This window comes from Anneissia japonica, unplaced genomic scaffold (assembly GCF_011630105.1).
Source record: "Anneissia japonica isolate Jap-2015-1 unplaced genomic scaffold, ASM1163010v1 scaffold287743_len2803612_cov181, whole genome shotgun sequence".
In the NCBI taxonomy this organism is placed as follows: domain Eukaryota; kingdom Metazoa; phylum Echinodermata; class Crinoidea; order Comatulida; family Comatulidae; genus Anneissia; species Anneissia japonica.
The window spans coordinates 1,895,733-1,912,892 of NW_022733259.1; the positions used below are offsets into that span (position 1 = coordinate 1,895,733).

The 17,160-nt window shown below is 34.7% G+C and overlaps 3 protein-coding genes across 3 annotated transcripts; all 3 read right to left on the bottom strand.

Moving 5' to 3' along the window:
- Positions 1-206: 206 nt before the first annotated feature.
- On the bottom strand, positions 207-4,501 carry LOC117116048. Its single transcript, XM_033259989.1, has 2 exons — positions 4,056-4,501; positions 207-2,681 (listed from the first exon to the last, which is right to left on the bottom strand). The coding sequence occupies exon 2, from the start codon at positions 2,639-2,641 to the stop codon at positions 1,049-1,051; it is 1,593 nt and encodes a 530-aa protein (XP_033115880.1). The 5' UTR covers positions 2,642-2,681; positions 4,056-4,501; the 3' UTR covers positions 207-1,048.
- Positions 4,502-6,175: 1,674 nt separating this feature from the next.
- LOC117116116 (beta-2 adrenergic receptor-like) lies at positions 6,176-9,001 on the bottom strand. The gene has a single exon (XM_033260079.1). The coding sequence runs from the start codon at positions 8,679-8,681 to the stop codon at positions 7,731-7,733; it is 951 nt and encodes a 316-aa protein (XP_033115970.1). The 5' UTR covers positions 8,682-9,001; the 3' UTR covers positions 6,176-7,730.
- A 3,064-nt stretch (positions 9,002-12,065) lies between these two features.
- LOC117116055 (feline leukemia virus subgroup C receptor-related protein 1-like) lies at positions 12,066-14,572 on the bottom strand. Its single transcript, XM_033259996.1, has one exon. The coding sequence runs from the start codon at positions 14,495-14,497 to the stop codon at positions 13,064-13,066; it is 1,434 nt and encodes a 477-aa protein (XP_033115887.1). The 5' UTR covers positions 14,498-14,572; the 3' UTR covers positions 12,066-13,063.
- Positions 14,573-17,160: the final 2,588 nt, after the last annotated feature.

A 17,160-nucleotide genomic window follows, 5' to 3' on the forward strand; every position in this document is an offset into this window, starting at 1 on the left:
TTATTCCATTGAAAATAAAAATCATGACAATCTGAAAGAATATTGTCAAAGCCTAAGATGAGGAGGAAACAAGTTGCAGAATAGTATTACAAAGATTCATTTTACTTCTGTTTAAAATTATTTACCAGCCTGTTTACCACTAATGTATAGGATATTAACAGCACATTGTAAATACACTCAACAAAAATAATTTCAAATTTCGGACGTTAAACTATCAATCAATTTTATTTAGCCTGAATTGTCCTGTTTTTGGTGTTGACCTGTCACATCTTATCACCCTAAAGTACCAAGTTATAGATGCATTCTTTGACCCTTTCATACAAACAAACTCTTAATCGTAGATTAGGGTTTTAGACCACAATTATTATATTTAATCAGTGCATACAAATACTATACTGACCTTGGACTTGAACGCCTATCGTACGCTTTGACAAAACTATTAACAGATATCTTTCATTTCTTTTCTACTTTTTCAAAATTAGCGTGGTATTTCGACTTCCATACACCTTTAATTGTTTAACAATGATTCATACAAATAAATTCAATTACAGCTGTTTCACGTAAGAGCATGGAGGAATTCCTCTATGAAAGATACGGTATATGAGCGTGTATTTAAAGAGATCATTAAAAGGGTTATCTTCTTAAAACACAGACTGAAACTATTCAGTTTTTTGCTAGTTTATTAACAGTTAAATACTTAAATTGAAGACAATAGGAGGTATGTACAGGAATAGAATTGTGTCTATTGATTTATGGTTTTCGCAAAGTCCATAGGAAGCTAACGTAACTTACGAAAATATACAAAGTGAACATTTTAGATATTGAGTATAGATTATTAGCTCGGTTTATGGTGGCGCCAGGATTTGCCGGACGGAAAGCCGATGTCTCCGACGGGGAGGAGGAATATCTCTCTCCTGTGGGAGCACAAATGGGCGGGGACAGGTTCTGTCAAACCCTTCGGAGTGAATACTGGTACAAAGTCTGATTTTCTATCAAAATTACATAGTAATCCATGAGATTACTTTAAAGAAACATGTGAACAAATTATTTAATTCATTTGAAATTGTCGAACAATGAGAACTGCTCTAACTGCTGCTGTAAACTTTAGCAAAGGTTTTCGTTGTCGGGCCGTCGGTCTAATAATCAATGTCTTTGGAGCCCCTAACTTAAATGATTGTCGGTTCAGATTAGATTCCGTCCTTTGTAAGGTTAATCTTTCTGTTGTTTTCAGTACATTTATTTCAATCGGGATTTCATTTTCCTCAATGTTTTCTGGCACGCGAGCATCATTTATATTTATCTTCTTTAAATCTAGCTCCACACTGTTAATTTCTGTCACCGTAGGTGGGGTTCTGGTCCGGGTGGGTGCTTCATTATTTTTCGCGTCGTCTGTGGTATTTTTACACTCTGTTTCATCATCGGCATCGTGCAATTTTGTAACACTTTTGGCAGCAACAGCAGCTACATTATTGTTTGTTTCGCTTTTATTATCAACTTCACTCAATGTACCTAACGCTGGCAACCGTTTAAGATCCTCTTTCATTGTCATTTTCTTGCTTCCTTTTAGTTCTTCTAGTTTATTTTGTTCAAACTGGTCCTGAGACGCAAATCCAAGCCATGCATACATTTCATCTGGTTTCTTTGAGTCCAGGAGAGCCCTAGATCTCGAGACGACTGGCGCAAAATTACTCCTTAGAAACGGATTGTATTTAAGGAGTTCTTTTTGATATTTTGTTGGGACTAGCTGAGGAGGTAGTTTGATGTTGTTACGAGACCTTTTATTCACAAGGACATTGGATTGACGCCTAGGCGTTCTACCATGGCAGTCTGACTCTTTTGCACTCACTAGCAATGATTGGGTTATGATTGGTTTGCCGGCATCAGAATTTCCAATAATACTTCTATGTTTATTGAATCTCTGCAATGTGCTGTTGATCTCTCCACTAGCTATCAAATTGCTCAAAGATATTTTTCTCTGAAGCCGGAACACATTATTACTTTTATCCTTATTACTAATGTTGAGTGTTGGTTGTACCTCAGGTAATGTAAATGCGTTTGTTTTTGGAGCTTCACAAGATTCCTGATTTGTTTCCATTTGCGGGGTGTTACCTCTGCTTTTAGCCTCGTCGTACATGACTTTGAGTAACTTGTTTTTTTCTTCAATTTTACGTTTAATGTTAGCTGCTTCTATTTCTCCCATTGACTTCTTAAGTAAACTTAAATTATCAACATTCCTTCTCTTATGATACTTCCCCTTTTGAATAGCATTCACAGCATCAGTTCTAAAGAGTTCATCTTGTCCTTTTCGATTTGGTTGCTTTTTGTTTTTTCCCACATTTTCTCCTCCTAGTGTTTCTGCATTGTGGATTGTTCCTCTTCGCATTTTATTTGATTCCATCAAGTCTTGCAGACATTCCACCTTTCGACGCAACTCTTTTTCTTCTCTGCTGATGCTTGCTTCAGTAATCCGCCGAGCATAATCAAGATGTCGAGCCTCTCGCTCCGCATCTAGTTTCATAACCATGCCCTTCCCTCGATTAGGCATTACCAGACGACGGTTCATGTTTTGAACCATTGCTCGGTAGTCACCCTTCATTTTATGAGTTCTTTTCACGTTTAGCATAGAAACAGCTTTATTCATTTAGTCCAAACTGCACCATTTTGTAAGACGGGTTGAGAATCTAAAGTTAATAAAGAAGAACGATTTAATAAATAGGCCTACTCACATTGTGTTGCTAAGGTCATTGGCATATTAATATCGAGCTTAATTGCGTACACCTCATTTTTAAGTGGCAGTATTGTGATTAGGTCTAAGTATACATCTCCGCAATTACAACAAATTGTATTTGCTTTTCAAAAATGCAAGTATTATACATTAACGAATTGTATGATGATAAGATGAATTAATACATTAATAAACCAAATAATGTTCATATACAGTGCATCATCTAACACAATATGAAATGATTTTTTGTTTACAAGGGCAACCAAGGAGACTACTGAAGCCAATAGAGTATTAAAAACAACTGGTCATGCTTTCCTTCATGTTACAATGTTTATTAGGCCTATTATTAGTACCGTACTCTTCTAATACCGGTATTATTCTAAATTAGGCTTACTGCTTTAAGATTTCTTTGCATTTAGCGTTGTCTCAGAATAAAGAATTTGTGGTTTTACTTTGTCAGTATGATGTATATCATAATGAAAAATTTTCTAAATGAACCAAATAGATCTTAGGCCTATGTAAATTTCTACTGCTTAATTGTTGTTTACAATAACTATTTGTTACTTGACTGTTACAAAGAACTATAATGTGAGTGCTAATAGTAGCAGCACCAACAGTAGTTATAGTAGTAGTAGTGGTAGTGGTGGTGGTGGTGGTGGTGGTGGTGGAGTAGTGGTAGTAGTAGTAGTAGTAGTAGTAGTAGTAGTAGTAGTAGTAGTAGTAGTAGTAGTAGTGGTAGTAGTAGTAATAGTAGTACTAGTAGCAGTAGCACTAGCAGTAGTATCTTATAGTTGTTTCAATAGGTGTCATAATAATGTGAAATTTTGTGAAAATATAATTATGAAACAACATTGTAAATTTTTAGTTTACAAAGAAGAGTTACCACATACTTTGTAATTATTAGACTAAATATGGATAAATTCAGAAGAGATAGGCCTATTATCTATCTACAAAAACGTTCTGTTATAGCATAACTGTAGTAGTAGTAGTAGTAATAGTAATAGTAGTACTAGTAGCAGTAGCAGTAGCACTAGCAGTAGTATCTTATAGTTGTTTCAATAGTTGTCATAATAATGTGAAATTTTGTGAAAATATAATTATGAAACAACATTGTAAATTTTTAGTTTACAAAGAAGAGTTACCACATACTTTGTAATTATTAGACTAAATATGGATAAATTCAGAAGAGATAGGCCTATTATCTATCTACAAAAACGTTCTGTTATAGCATAACAACAATTAAATGCTCCGTTAAATTTCAATGTAATTTTAAATTATTGTTAGATAATTGAATGGAAAGTGTGTATACACGAATTATACATAGACTTACCTGGAACAATCCAGTAATTACGTTTTAAAGCTGTCTATAATATACCAACAAAAGCCAAATCGTCTGACATATGCAAGTAAACTCCAACCAGTTTGGTAAAGAAGGTGACTGATGTGGGAGTGTTATTCAGTTCTATTGATTCAGGTTGCCGTGTTAGCTGATAAACAATGAGGACATAGGCTCGTAGACATGTGATAGAAGAGGGATAATCCTCAAAGAGACAAATCTTAGCGGATTATAGAGTGACGTCAGATAATTCTGAAAACATTGGCGCTTTTGTATCAGTGGCACTCGCGGAGTTGCGATGCATTCAAAAGATAAGTTACATAATATACATACAGATATTCCATTAAAAACCAAATAAGATAAGTATACATTAATACAGTGAATATTTTTAATTTAATGGCATAGAACTGCAGAACGCTCTTTCTTTAAAATATGGGCCTTTTATAGGGCCTATAGTTCAGGTTTCTATTCACGTTACGTAGGTCTATGCAGTGTACTAACGCCAACATGCTGCCGAATGTCTGTAATTCGACGGCCACAACTAGAACTACCAGTACCAGTTATTAACAATTCAGGTATATTCTTGAAAATTACGTTGCAGTCGAAAAGTAGGGGTCCCAATCCAAATTAAAAATATGGGGGTGGGGGACGTGTCCCTCTGTCCTCCCATGATCTGCACATATCATATCCAGAATTTGTTTGCTCAAACAATTCATTCTGATGTACGGTAAGCTGATAGTGATTGTTGGAATTAAAAAAAGAAACACCATACATTATTTGCCCAATTTGGGAAGTATGAGAAAAAAAAGCGAGTAAAGATAGGCCCTAAGTTGGTTTTCGGCACATGAAGTAGGTAAATTAAAGTAAATACATCAGAGACATAAAGATTTTATTTTTTATGGTGCATCACGGAGATTAATTAGATTTCAATGATTGCCGAAAATTCCTAATAAAAGATCGCGAGGTAGTGTGGACTCATGGCTTTGAAGTAGGTGAAGTGAAGCAAATAAGCCTACATTAATAGTTTGTCCTCACATATTTTTATTTTCTATGGCACATCACACATAATAATTACATCTTTATGGGTGCCGAAAATCCTGGCTGTGGACCTTATGACCAAATTAAAAAAAAAAGAAATTTTTCCTATCTAAATAACGCTATTTTAATTGCCAATCCATAATATCGTGATTTAAAAGCACATTGAGGACCAAATTAAGCCATAAAAAGTTTCCCATAAACCCAAACAGAGATTTTTTTTTTATTCCGTGCCGTCGACCGAGGCTTCGTCGTCGCCTTGGTTCGGACCAAGTCCGTCGGATTTCTGGTGCCACCACTGATCTCAGCGCCAACCAGCAAATCCACCAAAGTTGACCGGCTGGACCCAGATTTATGTTGCAAACCACTACAAAGAACCTACCGCTATTACAAATAAAGAAATAATAGCGGCTGAATCCGCTACATTATTGTAGTGACGTACATTGAAAAGGCATTCATAAAGTAGGCTTATTAAAAAATATTTCAAATAACGCAACGATTCATAAAATCTCAGTACAATACCGTTAAACAAACTTTATTTGTGTAGGCGTATGAAGTATGTGTGTATATGTATTGATATACACTTATGGATTTTCATGATTATGCTCATGCGCATTATTTATGTGTATAGACATCATATATGTATACGGGCTAAAACATATACTATGTATAGGCCTACTATTCGTTTGATTTGAATTTTGTTTTAATTTTAATTTAATTTCCCTCTGTTTACGTTGCTTTTCATTGATTGTTCGTGACGCACCTTCCACCAGTGCCACTGATGAAAAGTAGATCCAAATAAATAATAATTATAATAATAATAATAATAATAATAAAATTAATAATAATAATAATTATTATTATTATTATTTATATTGTTATAATTATTATTATTATTATTATTAATATTATTATTATTATTATTACTATTATTATTATTATTCCATTATTTATTTGTATTATTTCTATTTATTACTGGTATCACTCGTATTACAGCATCAGCAATAATACACGATGTCATTTACTGATGTATTGATGATATTAATTTCTTCAGTACTGAATCTACCAAATATTACTGCACAGAAGATTTTAAATGTAATTATAACATGCCTACTTATGTACAGGAAACAATTCTTCTATTTTCAATTTAAATTTTTGCAGCATTGTAAACAAAATTGATGCCATTTCCAACTATATTTTCATACTAAATTTTAAATTTTCAGTCATTGCTCTTACAGAAACGTGGCTCAAAAATAATGACTTAGAATTATATAAAATTACCCAATAATATTCATTTATTCATAAATAGTTTGGAAAAAAAGAGGTGGAGTTGTTGCATTTTATATATCTGAAAACCTATGTTACAAATCACGTGATGATCTATCGGCAAAAATTACGAGTGCTGAATCACTTTTTATTAAGATTAATATTAAAAATAATAGATCAGTCATAATATGTGGGATTATTTACAGATTTTATTTCATTTAATTTTGTTAGCTAAAATACCCAAAGGACAAAAAGCTTAGCTCTATTGTGACCGTTTTTTGTGAGACTCATCCAAAACCTACACACAGTTTAACCATTGTACAAAAACAGACCCTGTGTAGGATCTAAATCATAGTTCGAACTGAACTTTATAATGATTTAGGTCCGTATTTATTTGAACTATTGTTCATGCAAGGACGATTGGTGGAATCGGGACGCATAAAGAAGCACAAGACTTAACTTACATGCCAATAGAAAGAATTGGCCACTAACTTCACCATTTAACGTTTACAATACAATTGGTTCAGCTTAAATTGTAGCGATAATGAAGGTTGTACTGCCCACTGCGCAAATGAATCAACGATTTAGAATCAAATTTCGAAATTTTGAATCACAAATTGAAATTGGGATTATAGAGGTTTAAAATAAATTTAATTTATACCTCCATGCTGGGATACTGTATAGCCCTTTTTCGCGCGCCCTTAATATTCGCGATGAAACGACGATCGAAAAAATAAGGGCGCGCGAAAATCGCGAAATTCTGAATGATACTTGTGTCTTCAAAAGCAATGCCAGCCCAGGCCATACCCAACCATAGCTAATATAAAACTGATATTCCCTCAATAAAGATTTCATTCTTCCTTCTTTGTGCAGTATTTTTCAATCATTCAGTCACATTTTAAAAGTTAAATGCAGTATTATAAATGATTATATAATGCCATATTCCGGTTCTGAAAATAAGCTGTCTAGGCCAGTACAGTGTACATCATAGGCCTACTTCATACAGCCAGAGTAGAGTAATGGTAGCATTGTATTTCTTCTACAATGCGGATATTTCCCATTAATTAACCAAGTCTGTAATTTCACTGTTCCCTGGTCTGTCCACCCAGGGCTTAAAATTGGTTTAGTTTGTATTCATATTAATTAGCATTGCAGTATTACGGTCCCTTGTGGAAAGCTTCAGTGCTTGAGGTGTTTGGAGTTTTACATTGTTAAAAATGTCAATCAATAATTTAAAATAATTTTACTTGTATAAGTGTTTACACTATTAATTGTTTATAGAAATGCGAATGTAACATAAGTGTTATAGGCTTGCATGGATCTAGACCTCATGACTTCAAATGGGACAATACAACTTCGTATAAAATATTAACGACTAATATGAACAAGTTTTGCTACTGCATGACGAAATTCACAGTCTCTTCTGGCGTAGATCAATGGATTAGCCACGGCATTTATCATCGCAGTTAGTACAATAACCATTCCATACACCTCCAAGAAACCATGGATGATAGGAAATGGGAAAACAATTCCAATGCTGATGATTATGGATGGGAATATACAAATCAAATACACCCACAAAATGCGAGCGGTTGTCCTTGCAGCCCGAATATCGAACCTCGTATTTTGGTCAAGCTCCGTAGATGTAGCCGCTGCTATCTGCCGTGAGTGACGCCTCGCCTCTCGGTAGATGCGAACGTGAAGGGCGACGGTTACGCCAATTGCTAAAGTATATAATATCGAGCGCAAGCTTATGTAAAAAATAATCAGATAAACAGACGGCTTCGAATCATCTTTCAGATGCATGGCTTTCTTAGAAATATAAAACAAGAAGCCAGTAAAAATCCCAATCGCCCAGGTTACTATACATCCGAGTACAGCTTTTCTTTTTGTCACGTGTTGCAGGTATTGGAATGGTTTCATTATATACTTATATCTTTCTATTGCTATTACAACGATGTGCGTCTGGGAAATGCACCACTGAATTAATGGGATGTTACCCGTTGGTAACCTCACAAACAGACACGCTACTGATATGTCAGAGACCAGAATTCCGGTTATACAGGCGCCGAAAACTATCCCAGAAATGAAATCTGAAATCGCTAAGCTGGCCAGCAGCAAATACGACGGCTTCTGTAATGGCTCGAACTTAATAACAACAGCTATTATCAATCCGTTACCAATTAGAACAATCGGCATCAACATAAATATTACGATGGAGAAACATTGATAAAGGAAATTATAGTCATTCGGTTTACAAATCTGGCTATCAGTATCGTTGTTCATATTATATTCAATAGGTTCATCAAACAGTTCCATCTCATGTACCGTTTACAACTCTTGTGGCCGTCAAGTTAGCTAGATTCAAATGAGGTCTGATTAATAGTTAAATTAAACCACATGAAAATAAATGCGGCAGACGATCAATCAAATAAAGAAGCAATATTGTTAGTTCAATTACCTCTACACCACACTCATTAAGCCATTGTATAATGTACGTGGTGAAGCTATAAAAATGATTACAGGCAAATAAATTATGAAGCACATTAATTTCATGTATAGTTAAAAGTGTTTGTAAATATAATTTTATTAGATTTACATATTTTTGTCGATCTCTGTCATTTTGAATACTGTGAAAATTAGCTCACTGTCCTATCACAGATATCTATTTTTCAATCATGTTAACTTTGACCAGGGGCGGATCCAGAATTTTTCAAACGTGGGAAAGGGGGGGGGGGCACAGCAGTTTCAGAATGGGTGAGTAGCACATAACATTTATTTGCATTGACATTTTAAAAATTTAGTAGCAAAATGGGAGGCACTACTGGATCCGCCCTGTTTGAAATAATTGTACCTGCAACTGAAAGACACTATTAATGGTACCGGTAGTATATATCTTGATTTCCGTTCCCTTTCGAAATTTTTCAAATCAATAAGCCTCTCTTTTTTTTCTTTGTAGAACAACTTAAAATAATTGTAGGCCTATGTTATCATTTTATAGGTTTGATACAGGACGATTGTTAAAAGCAGATTGATTTCAATGAATCCTGTATAAATATGTTTCCAAAAATAAATAGACAATCAACTTTTATTTAGCAAAAATATGTGACATGTCTAAATATGGCCATAACATCACATTATGACCATAAGCACACATGGCTATATATGGGCATACAACAGTTGTTTGTCAAAGAAAATTAGATAATCTGGACAGAGCCTTATAAGTTGGAAATACTGACAAAAGTGGGAGGTTGTAAATCAAAGAAAAGTATCTTTGATGACAATGCTGGCACTGGTACTGGTATAGACATTTATAATGCGCCTCTTCCCTGAGGTTATAAAGCGCAGTTTTTTTTTTTGGTGTAGCTTCTGGTAATCAGCGACGAGCAGGCAACCCCACCACAACGCATTACATCTATGCATTCTAACATCTTGTTCAAAATCGATAATGTTTTATAAGAAAAAAAAATGCTTCACAATTATATTAACAAATGTGTTTATTTTTTAGCTGAAAAACTTCAATAAATATATTAATTACATTTTATTTTCTATATTATCTGCATAGACGATTAAGTAAACTGGTAACTAAGGATCTTTGTAGTAAAGTTGTTCAGTTGTTTTGATCTGTTTTTGAAGTTGATCTAAGTTATTGATTGATTTTGTTAATTGATTGATTTGATTGCTATTTGCTATCATAATATTTTTATGAATTTAAATTTAGATTATACAACTTCATAATCCTAACTTACTTTAAAAAAAATCTTATTGTTTTTTATGTTCTGAGGGTCCCATTAAATCAGCTCTGGCTGGACGGGCCACCCTGAGCATCTTCTCCGCAACTCGTCAAAGTGTCGCTATCCTCGTTATCACTTTCGTTAAGGCTTGAGCATGGATTCGTATTTTCAACGATGTTATTGCACATTTTTTGTTTAAATTTTTCACCTCAGGCTTGCCTAACTAGCATGCCGGCTATGGCTTCCTGATCTTCTTCGTTGCAGGTATTTTGCTTATTGCTAGATATGCTAGATCTTTCGTCCGTGACTACTTCCAGGGGCGGATTTAGGGGGGCCGGCCCGGAGGTAAAAAAAAGGAAAAAAAAGAAAAAAAGAGAGAAAAAGAAAAAAATGATAGCCCAGAATGCCTCAAATGTTATGTTCGGGCGTCTAGAACACAACAATTTTGCGGGGGCATGCCCCGGACCCCCTACGACAGTGTTGTCTCAATCGGCCCAACTTTCGGCCCCCCTTCCGGCCCCCCTTTTGGACATTTCTGGATCCGCCCCTGACTTCTGTGCAATTTCTGACAAATATGACATTTCTTCTCGCATTTTGGCACTCGAAAGGAACTTTTTTGGGACATGCGTTAGCCTTGTAACCTACTTCGTTTCACTGAAAAAAATTCTGTGTCAGTCTGACATTTGTGAAAGAGACGAGCTTTAAAGCCGTATTGTTAGTCTTTTTCTTTTTTGTATTCCTATCAGATTGTCACCCCTGATAATTTCACATAAAGCGAAGTATTGTTTTTTCATTTAAAGAATCATCACCCGCCTCTCGAACGTCGCTATCGTTAAAGAAAATAGGTTTTACGCTTAAAAAGTTTTCATCTTTTTGTTTTGTTGTTTACGTCATCAGCTGTTGTAAGCCAGGCCAATACTTACTTGCTTAAGTGGGTGCTTATTTTTGTTGTTAGCACCTTGGGTATAGTGCTTGTTCGCCATTGTTGGACGTTCTGTCGGCTTAGACATCGCCGTCACGATAACAAGTTTCCTTTGTGTATATCTGGTATATCACTAACTGTTTCTTGCAATCATAGCGATAACGTTAGCCTACTTTTAAACAATATTTAGGCCTCACTTAGAATCCGTAATTATCAACTGTACCGTACCAAGTACCGTAAACACGCCCAGGTAAACATCTTTATTGGTCACAATTAAAGTTACCTAAATAATATGTTTGAGTTTAAACAAAGCTTGAACATGAAATAATAAATACAAAATATAGGCCTATTTGGAACCAATTTATAAATTCAACCATTGATCAGAAATTAATGTATGTTCTTGGCTCTTTTCTACTAACTCTTCCAAAAGAAATTGAAGAAAATTCAAGTTTGTAAAAGTTATGCTAGAAGGGCATGGAAAAAGAGAAAATGAACCTTTTTGACTTTAGTCCTGTATTACTTTCAATAACTTGTACATTTGATTTACTTTTATGTGTATCTGTCTGATCAGGCTTGATATGCGTGTTTCATGTGTGATTGGTGGTGTTGTATATGTACTGTATGTCTAGCCCTATATGTTTGTATTTTGGGAGCACACTACAGTCATGTGTCCATGGGTATGCAATTTTGTATGGATATGTATGTACCTATGTATGTGTGTTACAAGTAATGTTTGTGTGGCGTCTGTATAATTTGTTCATGTGTGTCAGCTTGCATCACTTTCTTTTGCTTTAAGTTTTTAGTTTAAAATTGCATTTAAGTTTTTTACATTACTTAACTTAATTTTTTTTTTTTCAATTTATTCACCATACCTTGATGTCCCGTTTGAAATTTGAATGTTTTTACCTTAGCTTTTTATTCTGTAAACTTCACTGTATTGTTTTTGGACGGACCTTCTATCGAGAGATATGCCACTGATGGAAAGTGTAGTTCCTAATAAATCATTATATATATTATTAATAAAATAAAATAGAAAAGAAAACAGTGTATAATCAACCAAATTTTATTAACCTTTCCTAAGATTACATAACCACACATACAAGTACAGTACAACTTAACACCATCAAATATCCCACCATTTTCATTTAAAAGACTTGGTACATAAATGCGTACGACACTGATAGTAAAACAAAATGGAACGATCTTTACCCACCAGAATCAGAACGAAGTTAAGATTCAGCATAATACAATAGTACTATGGTATTACATACTAAGAACTTTGTTTTGATGTATGTTTTGTGTCCGTGATATATGATCAGCTGTTCAGCGGATGGTGGGCATAAAGGTAGGCCCGATTTAAAATCGATAAAGGAAATCTGGTTCTTACAATGATAACTTTATTTAAGCCTATATATTAAAAGGTGAGAAATTAACCTCCTGCCTTGTTGCTTTTTAAATACAATTAATTCTACGGAAGAGGTTATTCCATCTAACTTTGGTATCATTGTACATGCAGTAACATTGGTTGATCTCGGTTTCCCAAATTGCATCATCAACGGATTAACATCAGAGTCATTTGTGCACTTGTAAAATTGTCTTCACGTGTGTGTAAAGTACTTATACATATACATGGGTCTAATGATATATTGGTGAGCTAATATGATACAATCACCTAATCATCTTTTTAATCAGATGCAAGACTCAACTAAGAATACACCTTTTTTTTATATTTCAAAAGGAAAACAACTAGACGAATTTGAATAGTCATTAGTCAGATAGCCTGAATTAAAGAAAATCCAAAACATTTTCTAGATCTATAAATAATATTGTTTAAATTTACTCTTGGGTCAATATTAACTGTAGATTTAAACTTTTAAATCTACAGTTGAGATTGACCCAAGTGTAAATTTAAACAATATTTATAGGTCTAGATCGAACTTTTTAAAAAAAATATAATTTGAGTTTGTTTTGATTTCACTGTATACGCGTTGATTAAACAGAATGCAAAAACATTGAATAAAATATTGCCTTGTTTCTGTGATTTCTTAGGAAGAGCGATGGCCGAAGATGGAGCAACCCGCAACAAATTTATTCATAAAAACGACAACACATCTATTTAGCATACTTTTGTTATCGTCGGAAACATTGTTATTTTCAGTATGAAGTTGAAAATAGTTTTCAATACTATCAGCTTTATGTCTTTTATTGTCAGTTTTAATCAAAATTGTCATAAAGATTGGAATTACGCACATAATACAAGTGAAACAATTCGCTGCGAGAAGGTTCCAGTTTTCAAGAATTATATCATACATGTAAACGGAAAGGTACGATGTGATTTCCACTATAAAAACGATTAATGAAGCCGACAGTGACTCTGACTCTGGATAAGTTAGCTCAGCCCCGTGTTCAAATCCAATTGTGAAAAATATACGAGCAAAAACATAATAGATGGAAAAAAATACGATAGAACACCAAAAGTATTCATATTGCATTGATATGGTGAAGCAAACAAATGTTACAAAAACTAGCAAAACTGTCACTCGTGTGGTTAACGAGTACTGTTTTGTTTTGTCCAACATCCAACCAACAGCTACAGACCCAACAATTACAAGAAGTATACTAAAAAAAACCATAGGGCCAACTATATTACCTTTGTTTGGATAAGAATATAAAAAAATATCTTTCACCTTAACAGTGATAACTGTCGACTGTCCTATACATAGTCCAGACGCTATTGCAAGTAACATAAAGTTTCTGTTCATCATGATAACTTTGATCGATTTGGAGAGAGTATCTTGTTTTCCATAAACTGAATTCTTTTTCTGAACACTAGGTGGAAATGGTGGTTTGTCTTCAAATATAAATGCGATTATAGGAAATATTACTGACATAAATATTGCTGTTCCAAGAAAAATGAACTGGAGTTTACGACCAATATTGTTCTGGTTATGAAATATATAAGGTGTGAGAAATCCGGTTGCAATTCCAAAATTAAATGCAGTGAATCCAAGTGCACATGCTAAGGAAACTTCGTTTGATCCAAACCAAGTCCCCGACACTTGTGAAGCCATTCCAGCACAGCATGTGTGAGCAATTCCACATAACGTCTGACCGATGAGGCTAACGTAGATTGAATTCTGAAAAAGTATGCCAACATAACGGATCCAAGATCCAACCAAGTGCAGTCCACCACAACACATAGCAATCACTTTCAAGCCTTTTCTTTCTAATATAAACAAAGCCAGGAATATGAGCATTATGTACGCTATTCCATATATTGCGCTAAATGTGTCGATAGTTGGCATGCTAACGTCGAAATGCATTTGGATGTCGTCTGAAATTGACGCATACTGCACCCACATCAGGCCGTTTGAAAATTGTAGGCTCATGAATATTGCCAACATGATCCATCGTCGAGAGTACAGACGGCACTCATTGGAATGAATTAATGAAAGCTGTTCCTGTGGAATATCGGCCATGCCTTCATTCCCTAAAAGATTAATGCCGCTACCACCACACAAGTTTCTGGTATTGTGTTGTACTTCTCAATGTGTTGATCTGGACTGAATTGGTCACAATAAACGTGTGATCATTGTCAGGTGTGAGTTGAATCGGACAAATTATTATTCATCCAAAACCCATTCATCCAAAACTTTGTGTGCTCCAACAGGGTATTACTTTGTAGTGCATAATACTGTGGTACGAAGCGTACGTATTGAATACCTGATTGGATAGCCTAGAAATAATTCAAAGAATACTAAACTGTTCAATGACTTTTAAAAATTTTAGAGAACAATCCTCTTGCCTTCTGGCAGTGAAGCGGATTTGAAATGTACAGTAGTAGGCCTAGATTGCGATTGAGTAGGCCTACATGTTAAGAAACTAGTCGTGGTTATTGAAACTTAAAAAAAAAAAAAACTGACGCCAATAGAAGTATATTCACACGTCATTTAAATCGTGTACAGAATAGTTAACAACTTTAAATAATCAAACAATAACGTGCCTGCCGACATTACAATTGCTTTAGAACTTCAAAAGTAATTTTGTAGCAAAGCACCATGGTACGGACTATTCCATCTTTCGACTTTTGAGTCGGCTCAGGTCCCGCAATTCAATTTAATTCATTTATTCGCCTCAACAGGTTACCATATGAACACCAAAAAAAAAAAAAAAAAAAAAAAAAAAACAGACAAAAAGACTAGATTTATGATTATATAATAATTACTTCAGTTTCCATAATTTAATTTTATATTATATTGAATTATTGTCACAGGCCATTAGTAAACTGAGTAGAGTACAGCAGTAGGTAGTATTCCACGTTGATATTCGAGGCATAGTGCGGTCAAATTCATGTAAGATTTATTAAATGTTTTATGCATCTCATGTTATTGCATTGTATATTTAAGTATATAAATAATTATGACATGTGTACAAGTTCATGTTGTATTTTAATAATTATGGAGATTTCGTGTTCCGTATATCTAGTCACAAAAGAAAAAAAACCCCAAGAGACAATAAAGTTGCAAGTACGTTATTAGGTAGTTTTCGCTGCTCGACAACCTTAACTTTAACGTTAGTACCAAACATGCAGCGCGATAGCTCCGCCCCTTTTGTAAACAAATCGAAATACGCATGCGCAAACCCGTAGCTAACGTACGTCAAGCACGTAAAATCCTGAAATTAATGTAATCCGCAACGCAAGATCAATAAATGATGACGTCATCCGTTAACGTTAAGTTACCGTCGTGCGGCGAAAACTGCCTATACTCAGACGACTACGTCGTTTTATCTAACAAAATGCGATTTGACAGGAAACCGATTGCGACTGGTGCGTTGTGAAATCGACGTAACGTAAGGTTAAATCGTCGCAAAGCAATGTTGGACAGGAAACCGTCGTATTGAATTTTCATGCGATACGTCGATTTTCCACGATTTGACAGGAAACCGCGATTCAGTGACTTATGCTTGAGTAATCATGCTTGCGTTGCCTTGTGTTAAGCCTGGTTTCCTGTCGACGTAAAGGTCAGAATTTCTTACGTTTCATACGTTTCTTACGATTCTTACGACTCTTACGCAAAGTTGAAATAAAGCCGACGTCAACGACGTTTGCGTTGATCGTGTTGGGCCGCAGATAAACAAGCAATTTTCAGTCGCTTACGAAAGTTGAACTTACGACGTTGAACTCCATCCAGAGTCCAAAACGAGCGCTTGCGACTGCTACGTTGAGTTGAGTTTTTCTTGCGATACGACGACATAAAAATGACGTAATTTGTAATCACTTACGATTGGCTGCCTTTCCCACTAATCTGCCCTTGTTTACCCAGGGTTTTCGCGCGAAGTGTAGGCCTCTACTTCTTTATGAGCTGCACTGTAAATGTTAGCAAAACGTCTAACATTAATAACATGGATTATTGCAAAGAAGTTAGGCCTACGTTATTAAAATACAAAAAGGCCTATTTGATGTTTGTAAAATTCATTTTGTTTCACAAAATAATGATGCTTCGAACATTCCCTGAACATTCGTGTTTCATACCACCAAATTTTAATTCTGGGAAACTGAATTAATTAGCCATGGCCTCGAGGTGCTTTTCACCCAATCTATTTTGAGAGAAAGATTAGGACAAAAAAAAAAAAAAAAAAAAAAATCGGTACGTGGGAAAGTTGGATTGGTGGAAAACTTTAGCCCTAATTGGCAAAATAGATATAAAACGGTCTTCACTCCTGCTGTATAAATGACCCCCTTGGTTTGTGATAAAATTTGTTATTTTCATTTTTACTTCTCTTCTCATTGAAATTTCGCAACGACCAACAAATTTGTTGCAGTATTATATTATTATACTATCATTGTCGTCATTACCATAATCAAACAGTGCTGCTGAGCTAGTGCTACTAATCCACTGGCATGTAGGCCTATTTGTGTGTAACTGATACATTTTACAACCCCGGGTTTTAAGAACACTGGGACTGCTGAAATTGCTTTAACAATAAGAACAAATTCATGTAAAATTTCAAATGCAATAATTATGGTTTTTTTTTAATCTAGAAAAAATATTTTAGTCTTATTTTTACATAGGCACAGTAGGTGTGACAATGACGATATCCTTTGTAATACAGTACAGTATATTTGCTGTGAAATAGTATT

Coding starts and splice junctions, on each gene's coding strand:
- LOC117116116 (XM_033260079.1), bottom strand. CDS start 8,681: ATGGAACTGTTTGATGAACCTATTGAATATAATATGAACAACGATACT.
- LOC117116048 (XM_033259989.1), bottom strand. CDS start 2,641: ATGAATAAAGCTGTTTCTATGCTAAACGTGAAAAGAACTCATAAAATG.
- LOC117116055 (XM_033259996.1), bottom strand. CDS start 14,497: ATGGCCGATATTCCACAGGAACAGCTTTCATTAATTCATTCCAATGAG.